This window comes from Syngnathus scovelli, chromosome 10 (assembly GCF_024217435.2).
Source record: "Syngnathus scovelli strain Florida chromosome 10, RoL_Ssco_1.2, whole genome shotgun sequence".
Classification (NCBI taxonomy): Eukaryota; Metazoa; Chordata; class Actinopteri; order Syngnathiformes; family Syngnathidae; genus Syngnathus; species Syngnathus scovelli.
Genome location: NC_090856.1, coordinates 3,784,593 through 3,801,382, shown reverse-complemented (window position 1 = coordinate 3,801,382; position 16,790 = coordinate 3,784,593). Strand labels below are relative to the sequence as shown.

Below are 16,790 nucleotides of genomic sequence, written 5' to 3'. Positions count from 1 at the left end.
GCAGTAACGTGCGTGACCCTAAAGCCGACCTATCATTAGGCCCGGTAGACAGACGGCCGCTCTGTCTACGCTTTTCACAGTGCCACTCTGTTCAACGCTCTGATTAACTTGTTCCTGTTCACGCTAGTCAATCACGGGGTGCACACAGAGTCCGTCCTTGTTTGGAGTATAATTGAGCAAGGACTCGTTGGGGTGTCTCGCGTACTGTAAGTGAATTTACAAGAACGGGCATTGCTGTGTCTGTTTAGTGGCTAGTGCTAATGCTAGCAGTCTAGCTAGCAAGCATCTTAATTTCTCAAGCTGAACAGTAAAGGGCCACAAAATGTTTTACAAAATACTTTTAATGGGACAGTTTGAATGACAACATTCTTTTTTTTTTTTTTTAACATTTCCAAAACAGGGCTTGAGTGGTTTTTGTGGCAGTATGCATAAATATTTCCAGTTGACAAATGACAATACTGGGCAAAATATCAATAGGGAAAACTGCGTTGACCATAAATACCCGCTGATATAATAGAAAAAAAAAAAAGTGGCTTTGTGAACATTTTGGCCTGAGTATTTATACGCCTGCACATTTCAGTGCCGGGAATTCCTAAAAAAAGATGTCATGTGACCCTGGAAAAGTATGAAACAAGTTTATTCGTTAGTCGTCCATATAAACAAAATACTGACTATTCCCAGGCTGGATTCATGCTGGAATTGCTCAAGGGAGACAAATCTGATTTTTTTTCCCCTGACTTGAGGTTCAAGACTGTTTCAATTCGTTTGGGCATTAGAGCTGCTCGGAGTCCATCGATCCTCGCGAATGCCGTCGTTTAGTCCTCCTCGTACTTGTTCAGTGTCTAGTCAGGAATATTTTTTGGGGCGTGTGAAATAAGGCTGAGTTGAGCCGATGCGGCGAGGTTCTAGTCGATGGGTCGGATCATCAGGCACACGGACTTGAGCGAGTAGAACCCCCCTCCGTATTCGGCCCAGAAGATGCCGTCTTGAAACTTGCTGCGGTAAACTCCGCCGCTGTACCACACGCCGTTCAAGTTGGTCTGGCCGCACGCGTTGTACCACCAGCCGCCTTTGTGGAAGTGGGCGCAGTTGCCTTCAGGAGGAGAAAGGGGAGCCATCAAGAGTAACCCAGGCTGATTCTCGCCACCTCAGCCCGGCACGTACCTGAGAAGGCGTCCTTGTCTCGGTCCAGCGTGGTGAACTGTTTGCCGTTGTGGCTGGCGAAGGAGTCGCCTGCGTTCCCCTGGTAGGCGCCCAACCTCAGGCGGTAGCCCTCACTCTCCGACTCCAGGCGGAAGCTTCCGTACTCGGCGTAGACCTTCTTACCGTTCCAGTCCTCCAGCTCCACCATCAGTTTGTAGTCACCCTGCTTGGCCAGGTTGTAGATGTTCTCCAGCCCGAGCCAGTGTTCGCCGTCAATGTTGCCAAAGCCTCTCTGCGAGGTTCAAAATGAGAAATCTGATTTTTGTGATAATAAATAATTCATTTTAGTTCAAGACTCCAGAGGTGTTAACCAACCGATAATTTGATTCACGGAGATGTTAATGTAATAAAGCCGAAGCTCGTCTTTTGGGATTTTTAAGCAAATTCGCAGCTGCTCAAATGACTCCCTTGCTGCGCTACCAAACGGCGGCATTGATTTCTAAATGTACTTACTTTTTATGACACGACAGAAAACTCCTTGGGCAGACATTTTCGTGAGCCGGTTGTGTATCACAATGAAGTCAGGAAGCTAAAAGGCTGACTCGGCGGGAAGAATAAACACGCCGCGTTTCCATCTCGACCTACCGGCACTTTGCTAATTCTGTATATTTTCGTTACGGTGCCTGGCCGCGACTACGCTCTCTTTGAAAATATGCAGCTAAACTGTTTACCGTCACGGAACACGCGTTCGTTTAGTGGCCCTGAAACGAACCCGCCATCCATCCATTTTTTTCTAAAGTGAAGGATCAGACCTGAGACTTACTCAAGACTTGGTCTCACTTACCTTGTAGTTCTCCCAGTTGCGGAAGAAATTAACCGAGCCGTCTCGCCGCCTCTGCAACACGGTCCAGCCGCCGTTGTCGAGGCCGTGCTCGCACCAAACTTGGATGAGCCGCTCGCTGCCATCGGTCCTGAGCAGGTACATCCCGCTGGTGGTGTGACCGGCTTTCCGTACCTGGAAACAGTCCTTGAATGGACCTGAAGTTGAACAAAAAAAAGGAAATCAAATTTAACCCCGTCCTCTCACAAAAATTAAGAGTGCTACAAAAGAGCCACTCGAAAAAAGAAATCAAGACAATCGTAATTAAAATACAATATGAAAATAAATAAAATACATTGCAATATAGTATAAACAAATAATATATTGATCATAAAATATGTAAGTGACTAAAAAGCCAGTATAATAAAATTGAAATAAAAAAATAATAAATAAAAAACAATCTAATAATAAATAATATACAAAAAATGCAAAAACCTGGAAAAAAATAGTATCTAAAAAACATAATTTAGCATAAAAATTAATAAAGTTAATCAACCTAAATATAAATGCAATAAAATACTAATAAATAAATGTAATGTACGTATATTATATATAATATATACAGTCATTATAGCATGCGATATAATTCAAGTACTTGGATGAATAATGTAAAAATATTTTAAAAAGTCAATTTCACGACCTGAAAATCACTCTTTCAATAAACCAAGGAAAAAAAAAACTGTCAGTATCTGGAGGGGATGCAAAACATCTCCTTTCAGCCACAAGCCATCCAAACATCCTGTCGTCTCAAGCCATCCAAACACACTTTTGATTGTTGTGCAAATGAATATTCACAAACGGGTTGCCGTAAAGCCCAAACAGCTGAATCATCCCACCGCGTTTCCTCCGTTTCCTCCTTGTGTGAGTGTTCATAAACTAGCATGGTGTTGCGTGAAGTTCCGACTTTAACATCACTAAAAACCTTCTGCGATGTCAAACTTGAGGATGCTTTCGTTTGATGCCGCTCTCTTCCTTGTTACACAAATACGCTCGTGTGGACTGGATGCTCAAAATCCTCGTGAGGATTTGTTCGGGGAGATGTAGTTCCTTCTTGTTTTTGGACCGAAATCTGCCGTAATTGGCCACACATGCTCAGTGAAGGACGGCCAATGGAGGACTGGATGATTTCACTGTCTCACTTGCATGCCATCAAATGTGTTTTTGTCTGCACGCTCAAAGAATATTCAAGATGGCGCTCTGTCAAAAGTGACTAAAGCAAGACATTTCGTTTTTTTGGCGGGACTTACTCCCTTCGAGTCTTCTTGCATGCTCTATAGGGTTTAAGTCTGGGAATAGAGTTTTTGGGATGCCGTGTCTATCGTAAAGTGAGGAGACTGGTACCTACCGTCAGATGTGAGAGTCCCCTGCGGCGGGGGAGGTTCCATTCCAAACGGGCTCTGAGTGGGCGAGTTTGTTCGCGACCCTCGCGAAAACGCCCTCTTGTTGTGGTCCCGCTGGATTTCATTAGTGAAACGGTTGTTGATGGGTATCGTCTGCGGCACCACCTGAACCAGTGGCGGCACGGCGGGCATATCGCCGCGCCCCGCCGGCCTCAGGCATCGCTCCTCCAGAGCCGAGATGAGAACAGACTGGTTGTTGACCACCCCGGCCATGGTGGCGAAGCGGCCCTCCAGCTCCCTGTACCTGGAGTTGAGCCGTACCATCTCGGAGGTCACGTTAAGGACACGGTTCTCCAGTTGGGCCAGCTCCAGGGAGTTGTCCCGCTTCCTTATGATCTCATGCAGCAGCTGCATGTAAAGCTGGGTCACCCTGGAGTTCATGTTCCTGCTCTCTTTCCTCAGCAGCTTCATCTCGTTCACCAGGTTGCCGTCCACGTCCACCACCAGCTGCAGCGTGTCGATCTCACGCCGCTGTTTGCTCAGAACCTCCCGCACGTCCGCAATGTCCATGCGGGTCACTCTGTCCTTGTCTGGCTCGGGGCCGGTGGAGCTAGCACAGATCGGACCTGAAAAGTTCTGACAGTGAGATCTTCTGTACGGCTTCAGACCTTAAAAAAAAAGTTTCAAACCTGTAATTTTCTGCTCAGGAACTAGGAAGGTGTAGGAGCACTTTTTGGCATCGGGATCCGCGGGAGCTCTTTTACTTCTCTGAAAAGACGTCTCTTTGGTCGTCCGGGTTTCCCTGGAGTTCCCGGAGGAACTTCCCTCCCACAGGGAGAGGCAGAGTAGAGCGCACAGGCTCCACATCAGACCCCGCATTGCTGTTTCGGTGGATTGATGGACAGCTACTCACGCTCCCCCTCCTCCAAGGAGCCCCCCAGGCCCGCCTGCACGGAGACAAGACCATTAAAGTCAGAGAGGTTCTCCAAACGTAGCCCGTGAGTCGGAACTTCGGTGAAATAATCCGTGATAAAAATATATAATTAAAGACGGCGTGACAATGAAAAGTCGCCAATTAGCCTTTCTCCTCATCGAGATTCTATTCCTGTTTTCCGACCGGCACAGAAACGCTGACGCCACCCCACTTAGCTCCCCCGGCCCCGCTCTTGACTTCTTCTAAAGAGGCTACATCGCTCTTGACAGTCAGTCCTGACTCATCGCAAAAACCACGAAACCCGGTCCCTTCTGTGTCTCCCCTCATGACGCAATTGTGGTTCTTGAGGGAGCCTTTTTTATTTTAATTGTATGAAAAAAAAAAACTCCGAAATGAATTAGAGGACAATGTAGCTGAATGACCGGAATTCGTATTGTCCCTTTTTACCTGACTAATTTCGCAGACCGGTTCTTCTCCCCCCCTTTTCCTCTTTTGCGGTTTCCAGCTTAGACTGAAAGCAATTTGGGGAAACTCGATCCACATTTGTCTCCCCGAATAGCAATAAGATTAATTCCATCTCTCGTCCTTGTTGGTCACTCTTGACAAAACACGCGTGTTCAATAACATGGCTGTGAAAGCAGCAAAAAGCAGCGTGGAACAAAGCAGCCGCCGCACGACTCCAACCCCGCCCGCCTTACAGTATATTTTGGCAACACCGACCTCGTCGTAAGTCTTTCAAAGTGCACAGCGGGGTCCTCAACCTTCTAACAGTTATTAACAGGCCTCTTCTCCCGCCTCGCTATTTCGGCACTGCATTCGGCTGACTGTAATGACTGCTTTGGACTTTTGTCCTATGGGGATTTTCAATCTTTTGTAGTTTTTTTTTTTTTTTTTTTTTTTGCTCGGACATAAGTTCCAGGCCATTTCTCAATGAGTTAAAAAAGACAAAAGTGACGCCGCCCATCCGTGGTTTAACACCACTCTATGATTTCCAAGTGTCATCTATTGATGTTTTTTTTTTTAGACTTAAAAAAAAAAAAAGACAAGTTTGCAGAAATACTCATTCAATCAATTTGACAGAGTGAAAAATGGCCGTGGCAGAGGTGTGCGAGCTCTTTTGAGATTTATGGACTCATTTAAAGCTTTTCCACCCAACTTGTTCACAATGAAAGCAAGTCTTTGTTTCCGAGAGCATATACTTGCATTTTTTTCCCCCGCAGCCATCCTTTATTAATTAAAGAGTTCAGTAGCAGTTTTTTCGGACTACATAATGGTTTAAGTTGTTTTCCTGCCCACTCGTTTGCATATCATAAGAAAATGTAAACTCTTCCATGTGTTGCCTCATTGCTGAGGGAAAATGGTTTTGGCTTGGAATATTGGAAATAATAGTTAACGTATGTTTGTGGTCGGGGAGTAGGGAAACAAAATTGCTTAAAATTGCAAAATCTTCCAGACTATAAAACTTTCTCCTATTTGGTTTACATCATAAGCAATTTATTGCGTTATGAATAGGACAAAATAGTTGGAAGACAAATGTCAATAAACAATAGATCAAATCCATTCACCCTATAAACATGAATTACTAGTTTTTTTAAGTGGACCACCAAAAATGATGTGGCGGGCCGTTTCTGGCCCCCGGGCCTCGAGTTTGATGCTTGTGATATAGGCTACATCCTTTTTTGAGTCAAACTCATTCATTACATGTTTTATGGACACAAGAGATCATTTTTCAAGTCTTGATGCATTTTCCACCCATCAGGCTCTGTAGATTGTTCCATGCACCAATCCCCACTGTCTGCAGTGATTTACCAAAGCTGTAACCTGGGAAAAATGTATGTTTGTTTTATAGCCCGTATTGTGTATTCCCCTGCAAAAAAAAAAAATCCCCATCTGGATTTTTGACAAAAAAAGTTCCTGAAATCCACAACAGATGAACAACAAAAAAAATCTGTGTCGATCTGTCATCCATGCTTTTGATTACGACATCTTGTCACCAGCCACTGTTGGTGCTACACACAAACCGGCTCTCTCCTTTTTTTTTTGCCGACACAGATGTGACAGCATAAATAGTGTCGGAACAGTCTGAGGGAAAAAAAAAAGTGTCTGTAAGCAGACGAAAGCCAGCATGAGGTGAGCCCAGCACGCCGGCTGACCTTTTTCAGCCCCCCAAAAAAATGCAGCCTACTAAAATGAAAAATACCTCCCAAAGAAATTAGCCATCGTCACCAGCGTGGGACGGAAAATGCTTTTGTGTTGCCTTATGAGTGCCAGTGTTTTATGTCTTGCTGTTAAACGCCACATGTGGGACGTATAAAAAAAAAAAAAAATTAACTACGAAGGGTTTGCTTCACAAAAACGGGACTTGAGCCAACAGCCGTGTCGGAGGCCTTCCCCGGGGATTTAAAAATGAAAGATGGCGGTGTGTTAGAATGGAGATGTTTTCCCAGATTAAGTGGCTCACTTTGGAGTTTACATCTTTGGCTACTAAGTTGTCTCTCACTTTGGCAGCACCCCCGCACATGTTTTCCTTCTTCTTGTAGTGAAACCCTAAACATGTTTCTTGATGGTTAGGTCAAAGGTCGTTACGCTAGATTAGGGTGCAGCCCCACCCTTCCTCGAGCTAACCCCTTCCTCGCTCCCCAACTCCCATCTGCTGCTTCAATCAATCGCACTTTTGTGGAGAGAGTCTGTCAACTTTTGTGGGGGAAGCCCGAGTTCATTTAAGGAGTCGGACTGAGCCGGTGTCTGATTCTGACGTAATAAAAAAAACATTTCAACATAAAAATGAAAATTGATTAATAAAATCAAAATATAGAATAATAGTAAAGGTTTTTAGTGCTTAGTGGAAACTGACGTTAGCCGCGCTACTTAGCTAGTTAGCTGCGCTACTTAGCTAGTTAGCTGCCTTAGTAGCCAAATTTAGACATGCTAACTCTCGTCGTTGGCTACTTTCTGCTCCTTTTGTCAAAATGGCTTGTGACTTTTCTACTTCAATACATTTCAACGTTGAATTCATCATCTGTACTTCTACAATGAGAGCACTCTCGCTACCTCACAGCAGCCCTACTGTGTGCTTGCCTTAAACACACACGGGGCATTGTATCAAAAGCTGCTAAATAGTGGAAATTCCCTCTTTAGGAGCCCCTTGTGGTGGGTTCCCCCCTCTTGACGTCATATAGCGAGTGACGCCGGGAAGGTGAGCCTCGAGCCGGCCGGGGATCCAGGTTTGTCTGGAGAACCGGGAAGGGAATTGTAAGCCCTCGGGTATTGTTTCTCCTCACCGAGCGCTAATGTTAGCGGTGAGCTAAAAGTTTCCATGACTGCCCTGTTGCACATGCTTGGTTGGATTCCTCCTCCTAATCCTGTGATGACCTGTTCTGTCAACTGTGTCCAGGCTTCTCATTAGAGCTGCTATAAACAAGACCGGATTTTCACTGCGGGTCCAATTGACCCATTCGAGGTCTGGTATATTTTTAGGACGTATTTCCATCTACGATTTTTAAATGAGCACGTTACTCTACAGGATTTATCTTTTTGAATGATGGACACACTTCTACTGTAATTCGGAGCATATTTAACACCTTAGCCATCTGTCAGGTATCGTCGTCCACGAGAAGGTTCTCACAGAACCTGAGGTCAAGCGTTGAAATTACTCAGCCCGAGCGAGCTATCAATCTTCCAACCAACTTGCTAACCGACGCCGAAAGCTGGTGACACGCTCGCCGAGCGTCTTATAAACGACTCGAAGGTCAAGAGATTTGCGGTTAGCGTAGCGAAGCTCGCAGTGACCCGCAGTCTCAGGTGAGGGCTGGAATGTCCTGGATGTTCGTCAAGCATCTGCTTCCTCTTTTTTTTATATCTGCGTCTTCTCTTACGCTCTGGTTTTCCAGACTTATTGGAGCTATGGATAAATATTATGATTTACTGGAGTCTCTCGGAGCACAAGGTCTTTCTCCCGCTTACCGTTTTACTCCATATTCGAAAATCATGTCCTGGTTGTTGACAGCAATCACAGATGTGCTTTTTTTTTTGGAGCGGAAAGTTTTCCACCACAATTTGCTGGATTTCTAACCCCATCAAATAGCGAAGCTTCACAATTTTACCATAATATCACCTGGAATAAAATCAGCTGGTTCTATGCCTTTAAGAAAACCAAGATTTCCCAATCTCCACCATCTGATCGGGTCAACCTTCCTCAAGTGTTATGGCAGGAATGTTGCTTCCTTCCTCTTGTGTTTTTCCTCTCGCTGTCGCTGCTAGGCAGCCGCATATTAAAAAGCCACTTGATGATTCTTGCATTGACACAGATGTCCCTGGTGCAGTCACGTGTGTTCCTGCGCCTGACATCGTTCTCCAGAAGATAATTCCTAGTTTTGTCCGCCACACACACACACATGCACTCTCTCGTGAACATACGCTCATACCTTTTTTCTGAGCAATGAAGTGGCACGTCCTGAAGTTAGGGTTTGACGCGTGCGCTGTGTTGTGATTTCGGCGAGCGTCTGGGATTCATCTCGGTTCTTCTCCTTTTTTGTCCTCCCTGTTGCTGACAAAATCGACGTGCCACCTTACTTCCCCAAAGTTGCACGCCGGGCCAAGGTTGAAAAGCCGGCTTCTCGCACAGACTGAACTCTTGACGACGGATGCCTCCAGTTTTTTCCACAAAGGATAGGGGTGATTTAAGGAGGGAGGGAGGAGGAGGAGGAGAAGGGGTGTGGGAGTTCCACGTTGCCCCCCTTTTCTGTCCGGCCTACTTCTGATGTCACTGATTAGGGGAAAAAAAAGAATAACATTTTTTAACTCGCTACATGGTCCAAAAAAAAAAATCTCATTGTAATCACTCAGGCGCATTCCCAAGCAACAGGTGGCGCTATCTCCCCTGAGCTGTCATTTTATTCAGTAAAGAATAAAAAAAGGCGAATCAATAAATCAGATTTTTTTTAATTTAACCGAAATCAGTTGTTGGATCTTGTCATGTAAAATAATCCGACAATCGGCCCTTTGGCGCTCTTGATTGGAAGCGGCGGAATACCCTTCAAATCCGACCCAATTATCGGTGTACGATTACTCCAATTTACCTGATTGCAGCTCTTCCAGCCTCCTGTTTGCCCACTTTTCGACGAGTACACGCTCGTTATTCCAAATTAAAGTCGGCGGTACCGCAGGGCGACTGATTAGTGTCGTCTGGCCCCGCCTCCTCTCCCCCCTTATCAACACAGTCATCTACTTAGAACGAAACCGCAGACGGGAACGTTTTTCTTTCTGTTTCAAAGATATTCCATGAGCTCATTCATACTTTCTGCATGTTTTGCCACTTGCAATCACAAAAAGGGAGAACGTGTCGACGTGTTTGGTGGAACCTGCAGGATCTCGCACCTCCGTTTGTGTTTTCACTTTCACCTCATCCGGCAAAAACTGATTCTCTTATATGCGATGAGTTGCCTTCCATCTGCTCTCAATTTTATTTTTAAAGGGGAGATATTCTGGAAAATTGACATTTATTAGCTTAGATATTGTGTCTTGCTCGCCCATCTTGATTAAAGCCGTTTGTTTTTAATGCCTTTGCTCTCGTAGCAATATTCAAACCCCGCCCCGGTTGCCATGGTAACATAATCCAGACAGTCACTCTCTAGCTAATTTTATTTCCAAGAAATATGCACAAAAAAAAATTGTATCCATATTTTTTTTAGTTATTTTCACCAAAGTATCCAAGAAAAAAAATCTGATTAATCTCTCCGGGAATGGCGAGTAGCCGTTTCCGGCCTGTGGGACTTTGTGTTAATATTTACGTCATGTGAGGTGAAGAATCAAAACCAGCGAGTTCAAGGCGAAGGAAAAATTGAGAAGATTTTTAACAACACAGCGAGTTGGCTGACTACACTCACTCTTGGCTCGCGACTCCGTTAGCGCTCCCTGTCTTGTTTGTGTATTTATCTTTGCTTTGTAATGAGCGAAACTCCAAAAATGTGTGTTTTTCTTACACCGCCAACAGATGGCGCTTGTCCCCGTTCGGCTTTAACCCGATGAAGCTTAACCCGACTCCTCCTTCTCTCTCAGGGATGTACCTGTCCGACCTGACCTACGTGGACTCGGCCTACCCCTCAACGGGGAGCATCCTGGAGAACGAGCAGCGGTCCAACCTGATGAATAACATTCTCAGAATCATATCGGACCTGCAGAGATCTTGTACCTACGGTGAGTTGGCTCCCGTATTCATCTAAACTCCGCCCCCTGACCGTCTCCACGTCTCTTTTCAGATATCCCGCTGCTGCCTCACATACAAAAGTATCTCAACTCGGTCAGGTACATCGAGGAGCTGCAGAAGTTTGTGGAGGACGACAACTACAAGTAAGTTGGAAGCATGCAGAGTCAACCCGGGCCCACAAAACTTATTTTCACCAATGTCCAGGTTGTCGCAGAGGATCGAGCCCGGCACCAGCACGCCGCGAGCTAACGCCTCCAAAGAGGATCTCGCTGGTGAGTGTCGGGGTACTTTGACTTTGGAGTGCCTCCAACTTACGGTTCTTCCTCCCACACAGGCCAGGAGGCATCCGCGTCCCCTCTATGCGGCCGCAAGTGTTCGGTGACAGCCGAGGGCGCCAAAGTCCCGGCCACGCCCCCCTCGCCGAGGAACCTGCTGCCCTATGGACACCGCAAGTGTCACAGTCTAGGCTACAAGTGGGTCTTTACACACTTTTTTTTTTTTCCTCATCTTCTCAGCCAGCCGGTACTCATATTTGCGCCTCGTAGTTTCATCCACAAGATGAACACGGTGGAGTTTAAAAGCGCCACCTTCCCCAACGCCGGCTCACGCCACCTGCTGGACGACAGCGTGATGGAGAGCAACAGTCCCACCCGGGGCCAGGCCGAGAGCTCCACGCTGTCCAGCGGCATTTCACTCGGTGAGCAGCGTAAAATTGCAGATTTTTCTTATTTACAAAAATCCCTATTTTTTTCACTCCTAATTTTTCCGACCAGTATTACAGGAATGCATTTTTTCTCTCTCTCGACGCAGGCAGCAGCGACGGCTCGGAACTCAGCGAGGAAGTGTCGTGGCCGGCTTTCGAGAGGTAAGACCCGTATGGAGGTCCTCATCCTTTTTATTTTTCCCCCATTACAGCCAAGATGATCTTCATCCTGGATATGACATGTCGACACATCCTGCTTTTCCAAGGCCGCCGCCGCGCCTCATCCCCTTTTAAGACTTGACAATATCTTGAAATCACACCAGTCCCAAATTGGCGTCCCAGCTGGGACTGCAAAACCATCTTCCAAACATGACTCAACACTCCTCAATTATGAAATTGGCGCTTTGAACTATAAAAGGAAAAGACAAAAAAAAAATGTTCAGTGCCGCCTACCCTGTCCTATCTTATCCTATTCTGAACAGGACTCGGTTCTATCACTCTCTGGGCCCAGTGACCCGCGTGGCCCGCATCCCCTACCGAGGAGTCCTGAGGCCCAGCAGGTATACGCACCCGACCAGATTACCGAGCCCACCTCAACTCAAAGCCGGCTTTCGTCCTCACTTGGTGCCCGCCTTTCCGCGCTTGCCCAGGTGGCGGCCATTTTGGGCTACCTACCTGCGCGTGTGTGTGTGATTGTCTTTTAATGCTGGGCTCATCTTTTGGTGTGTTGGGGTGACAGCACAAATCAGATCAAGTGGAGGAAGTGATTTATTTTTTTCTCCTTTGGGTCTATAATCTTTTGCTTTCCTTCTCGCATGTGTTTCACGCACGCACCTACTAACACACACATGTATAAAACCCCCAATTAATTCGTTGTCCACCATAAAGTCAAAATCAGAATATTTAATTTTTCTAATTCCATTTCAATTCATCTCAGTGGGAAAATCGAATTTATGTACCGGTAGCTTTTTTTACCCCCAAATTTAGAGATAATAATAATGAAAACTTGCATCCGTTCACCAAGTAAGGTTTGCCGTACGCCTCTCAAGTGACATCCCCGTTTCATGTCGCCCCCCCCCCCCCCCCCCTTTTTGTAGTTCGGCAGAGTCCGAGGAGCTGGCCGTTCATCTGTACCCCGGAGCGGTGACGGTGCAGGGGGTGCTGAGGCGGAAAACCATACTCAAGGAAGGCAAGAAACCAACGGTGAGAACACAGGCGTTTGATTTCCGACTTGTGAGCTCTCTGGGTGTTTACATTCTGGCTCCTGGTAGCATGCTTGATTAATGATGTGGACAAGGCAACAAAAGTCTTCATTGTTAATCCGCCCAGTGCACATCAGAAGTATTAATTACCATGACGTCTTTTTCCTCCTTCGCACGCCTTGGCGTGGTCACTGAAGTTATTCGCAAATAATCGACGCTCCCCACTTGGAAGTATTTGCTGCAAATCACCACTATGATGGAGTTCATTGGCAACATATGCTAATTTCTGTTAGCCGTCGATGGCATTTTGCATTATATGTTAGCATTGAGCTAGAAGACTTTGTTCACCCTGAGTTTTAAGGTTCGTAAGTTATGTATTTGCATTTGATATATTTTTTGTGTGCTTGCAGGTGGCGTCCTGGACCAAATACTGGGTGGCTCTTTGCAGTACCCAACTTTACTACTATCCTGTCAAGTCCCTGAAGGCAACAGAGAGAAAACATGTAAGAGACACAACGCCGGCCACTTTGCGAGCGTGTTCGTGCTGATGAGAGACTACAAAATGTTCCAACGCTTGTTTGTTGGCGCAGGTGATACCTATTAAATGTTTTAACACGCAGCACAATGCAGTGTACCATATGACCCCCACAAACATCATTGATTTCCCAAGACATCTGATAGCCATTATTTACTCTCGTGGTACACAATGATGTCAAGAAGGAACATTCCACTTGGTGTGCGGCAGACGATAAATTTGTTTTGACTGCCCTTCTATTGAAAATTATTCTATAGATCTGTGAAAGATTATCCTCAGCCGTGTTATTGCTTTTGGAAGAGAAATTTGATTTAATCGAAAAAGATACCGATCATCGTTTTGAACACACACAGATTTTTATAATCATAACCAATTTTTTTTTTTTTTTTTTAATGTGAGCGATCCATGCATGACAAGGGAAAAAGATTATGACGGGGGGGGGGATTGCTTGCACAAAGCTCCTTCTTCGGTTTCGATCACATTGACGACGGTGTGAAGCGAAACGATGCAGGAGCCGTGTGTGTGTGCGCGGACAGATGGTAGCACTCATTGACTAATGAGAACAATGACATCACTCCCGTCCTGCACTTCGCTAATGAAAACCTTGTGGAGGACACACGCACGTGAAAGGTAACGTTAACCTTGTTTCCGGGTGTCGTCCCGCCAGTTCAAGTCAAAGTCCAGCAAGAGCGTATGCGTGGTGGGTCTGATGGCCATGATGGCGGACGATCCCGAGCATCCAGATGTCTTCATGCTGACCGACTCGGAGCACGGTGAGTCACGTGAACATCAAGTCGAGGAGGGCAAATGTTGCGTTCAGGGCCAGGTTGGATTTTTAAAATGCGATTTTTTTTATGTCTCTCGGTTGCCCAGGCAACACCTACAAGTACCAAGCGGGCAACCGGATGAACGCCTTGCTGTGGTTCAAACATCTGAGTGCGGCGTGTCAGAGCAACAGACAACAGGTCCCGTTTACGTACTACCTCAAAGTCGCACTTGAGCTTTCCGAGACTTCAACTTAACTGCCGACCGTCCAAATTTTGACTTCTCCAGGCGCCGGCCAATCTGATGTCATTCGAGTGAGCGGCCCGACGACGAGGAGGCGGCGGAGTTTTTCGACGCACCACTTGGAGCTTTCACTGCCCGGGAAAGCCCCCCCCCCCCCCAACCAACCCCCTGCTGACCTCGCTGCAGCCTCACCTGCCACCACTGCCTTAAGAGACAAGCCGTGTGTGTGGACTCGACTACTGAACAAGGAAGCGCACCACTGCTCGCACGTCTGAGCAGGTGATTGAACTCTTGCTCACCAATCAGACGGAGCTCATCCTCCCCTCCTTTTTGTTTTTATTTGATTCCCTTTCGTTGTATCGTTTTCTTTTTACCGGCGTCCCCTTTTCTCGTCTCGCTCAGGCGACGAGGAGACATTGAGAGGATTCCTTTCGGGGCCATTCCAAAACATTTCAGGGCCCACAGTTTCGAGGGAAACTCGGATCAAACCTAAGGGCTCCCCCTAATCGGTTGGCTTCGTAACGTGCTCTCCTTTGTTTGTGTCAAGTGTTTTGTACATAAAAATGTGTTCGCAGGGAGGTGCTTATGTCATCCTGCACAGGTACGATATTCCCAGAATCTAAGCTAACACGTCGCTTGGATGCTTCCTCCTTTTGAGCAGCTTTGGGTTGGCAGATGAACAACAAGCAGACTGTGACGCAGATAGTCTGTGGTGTGGACTTTAAAGCGACATGGAGGTGCGCAGAATGTTTTTTTTTTTTTTTTTTTAAACAGAAAAATAAGTAGTGTTATGTTTTTTTTCTTCTTTTTTGGGAGAGTCGGTGCAGTTGACACAGTATTACCACACAGTCAATTGATTGCACATTGTGTGTCTGTTACATTGAATTTGAAACTGTTACAGTTTTTGTTATTATGGAAATATATCGGTGCCATCAGAGTTTACATTTGAATTTATAAAGTAGTATTAATTTTTTGGAGGATGAGTTCAACATGGTAAAAAAAATGAAATAATTTAACATCTATCTCGAAAAAATTTAAAACCTTCAGCGTCTCAAAAATTCAGTGTAAAAAAATCCACATAAAAATGATTTTAAAATATTCAGTTCTAAATTGAATGTTTTTGGAAATGTTGCATTTTTAATGAATGTATTGTAAACAAGCAAAGGAAAATCAACATTCTGTGAGGATAAAAATGTCTACAAGTATATATTATAAATAGTATGAATTCTGAAATGACTGAATGAGAAATGAATTCTCAAGGACATTTAATACTTTAAATCTCCAAAATGTTTAAAAAAAATAAACAAAAATCACAACGTAAACATTTTCATTGAATGGAGATGGCTATTTTTTTTTTTTTTACATTTAATTTTTGGAATATTTTTTCACCAAACATTTTTTTACATATTTCTTTGCGGAGAGGGGGTGAATTTATCTACATCCAAAAATTAAAAACAGATTGAAACACCTAAATTCAATTGCAACTCCGATGGCACCAATCGAAATCCACTTTCTTTTCCTCTTTTAGGCGCGTTTTATTCTCACGCCCCCACCTCCCAGTTGTAGCGTTTGCATCCGCACTTTGCCAATGTTAATCAACACGGGATCCGGGGCGCGTGTGGGTGTCGAGTTCTTTGGAAAGCGGCTGTTTACATTGCGTGCGTTTACATCATCTAACCATGGTGAGCTCCCACTAATGCACTTCACAGACCCAACAAGCAAACCCAAGAAAAAGTCGCCAGCTGAGTTTATCAGGCCCAAACAAAATCAGCAGACTTGATCAAACAAGTCGGACGATACTGTGGGAAACCAAAGCCAGGTTCGGCAGTATCCTGCACACCTGTACGTACATATACAGTATATATAGATGTATATCCAAATATATATTTTTAAAGGTCCTAACTTGAGCCACTAGCAGCTGTGAAACAATCATCTGCGTCGTGACTTGAAGGCCAAGAGAAAAAATGGCGGCCCGCTGGGAGAGCTTTGGTTATTTGGGAGAACCACAAAAAAAAAAAAAGGCTGTGAATGCATGCGATTCAATAATCTTTGTAGTCCTTTGAGACATCACCACATTGCATTTGCGACCCTAATGAGAACAAAAATAGATTTCGGACAGGCTGCCATTTTGAGCACCTGTGAATGGACAGACTTGGAAAAAAAAAAATAATCAAATGCATTGCGGTTGTGCTTAGGGACTAACTGACATGTTTGAAGGTTGAGAAAGAATGCACAAGTTATGGTTGGGATGGATAGTTTGGGTGGTTACAAATATTTGAATCATACTAGGAATTTTCAAATTACCAAAAGCGTTTATTGTGAATTTTTTTGTTTTGTTTACCATTTATGTACAGTTTTTTGGTCACGTCTTTCATTTAGTCAACTCGCCAATCACAAGTCAGACTGTTCACGTGAGCGGTCGGGGCAAACTGGCAAGTTGCTCACTTGAAAATTCCCTTTTCCGTTTAAAGTGGACCCCTGCCCTCTGACCCCCCTCCACACTCCATGAGTTGATGTTTCAATACATGATGTGGTCAATGTGTTTCCATGCTGTGAATGAATCCTGCCTTCTGAGCGAGAGTTTGCCGTCCACAACATGTCAAGGTGGCAACGCCAATGTGTACATGCCCCCCCCGTGTGTGTGTGTGCGTGCGTGTGTGTGTGAGCGCTATGACCTCATGCTGAGTGATGCGCTTACCATTGTGAACACTGAGAACTAATAAACACTCTGCCCTATTTTTTACTCCACACATCCGCCTGCAGCTTTTCTCATCACTGTCAAATATGTTTTACTTTAATTATTTTTTCAGAATAAAATATTGTTATAGAAATTGAAATAT

General features: G+C 45.1%; 2 protein-coding genes across 5 annotated transcripts in view; one reads left to right on the top strand and one right to left on the bottom strand.

Annotated features, from left to right (window-relative positions):
* The window catches only part of ralgps2 (Ral GEF with PH domain and SH3 binding motif 2), a 32,934-nt gene extending 16,234 nt beyond the window's left edge, over positions 1-16,700 (top strand). For 2 of the 3 annotated variants that reach the window (XM_049764199.1, XM_049764194.1), the window contains exons 10-21: positions 10,355-10,492; positions 10,555-10,645; positions 10,707-10,774; positions 10,837-10,975; positions 11,048-11,199; positions 11,313-11,367; positions 11,688-11,765; positions 12,303-12,408; positions 12,818-12,910; positions 13,610-13,715; positions 13,816-13,907; positions 13,996-16,700. In XM_049764199.1, the coding sequence (XP_049620156.1) occupies positions 10,355-10,492; positions 10,555-10,645; positions 10,707-10,774; positions 10,837-10,975; positions 11,048-11,199; positions 11,313-11,367; positions 11,688-11,765; positions 12,303-12,408; positions 12,818-12,910; positions 13,610-13,715; positions 13,816-13,907; positions 13,996-14,025 (1,148 nt within the window). In that variant the 3' untranslated portion in view covers positions 14,026-16,700. The remainder of the gene's footprint in view (positions 1-10,354; positions 10,493-10,554; positions 10,646-10,706; positions 10,775-10,836; positions 10,976-11,047; positions 11,200-11,312; positions 11,368-11,687; positions 11,766-12,302; positions 12,409-12,817; positions 12,911-13,609; positions 13,716-13,815; positions 13,908-13,995) is intronic. The other variant, XM_049764206.1, reaches the window with a different exon arrangement.
* angptl1a (angiopoietin-like 1a) lies at positions 324-8,994 on the bottom strand. Of its 2 annotated transcripts, XM_049764221.2 has the most exons (6): positions 8,722-8,994; positions 4,053-4,310; positions 3,369-3,989; positions 1,988-2,181; positions 1,165-1,435; positions 324-1,093 (listed from the first exon to the last, which is right to left on the bottom strand). In XM_049764221.2, exons 2-6 carry the CDS (start codon positions 4,240-4,242, stop codon positions 906-908), a joined length of 1,464 nt encoding a protein of 487 aa, XP_049620178.1. In that variant the 5' UTR covers positions 4,243-4,310; positions 8,722-8,994; the 3' UTR covers positions 324-905. The 2 variants fall into 2 exon arrangements, with proteins under 2 accessions (XP_049620178.1, XP_068508279.1); XM_068652178.1 differs by lacking the exon at positions 8,722-8,994 and having other exon boundaries at positions 4,053-5,172.
* Positions 16,701-16,790: the final 90 nt, after the last annotated feature.

Excerpts from the sequence above, each read along its gene's own strand:
- angptl1a (XM_049764221.2), bottom strand. The coding sequence starts at position 4,242 with ATGCGGGGTCTGATGTGGAGCCTGTGCGCTCTACTCTGCCTCTCCCTG. Across the intron at positions 2,182-3,368 it reads GGGGACTCTCACATCTGACG|GTCCATTCAAGGACTGTTTC; the intron begins GTAGGTACCAGT and ends GTTCAACTTCAG. Across the intron at positions 1,436-1,987 it reads GCAACTGGGAGAACTACAAG|AGAGGCTTTGGCAACATTGA; the intron begins GTAAGTGAGACC and ends TGAACCTCGCAG.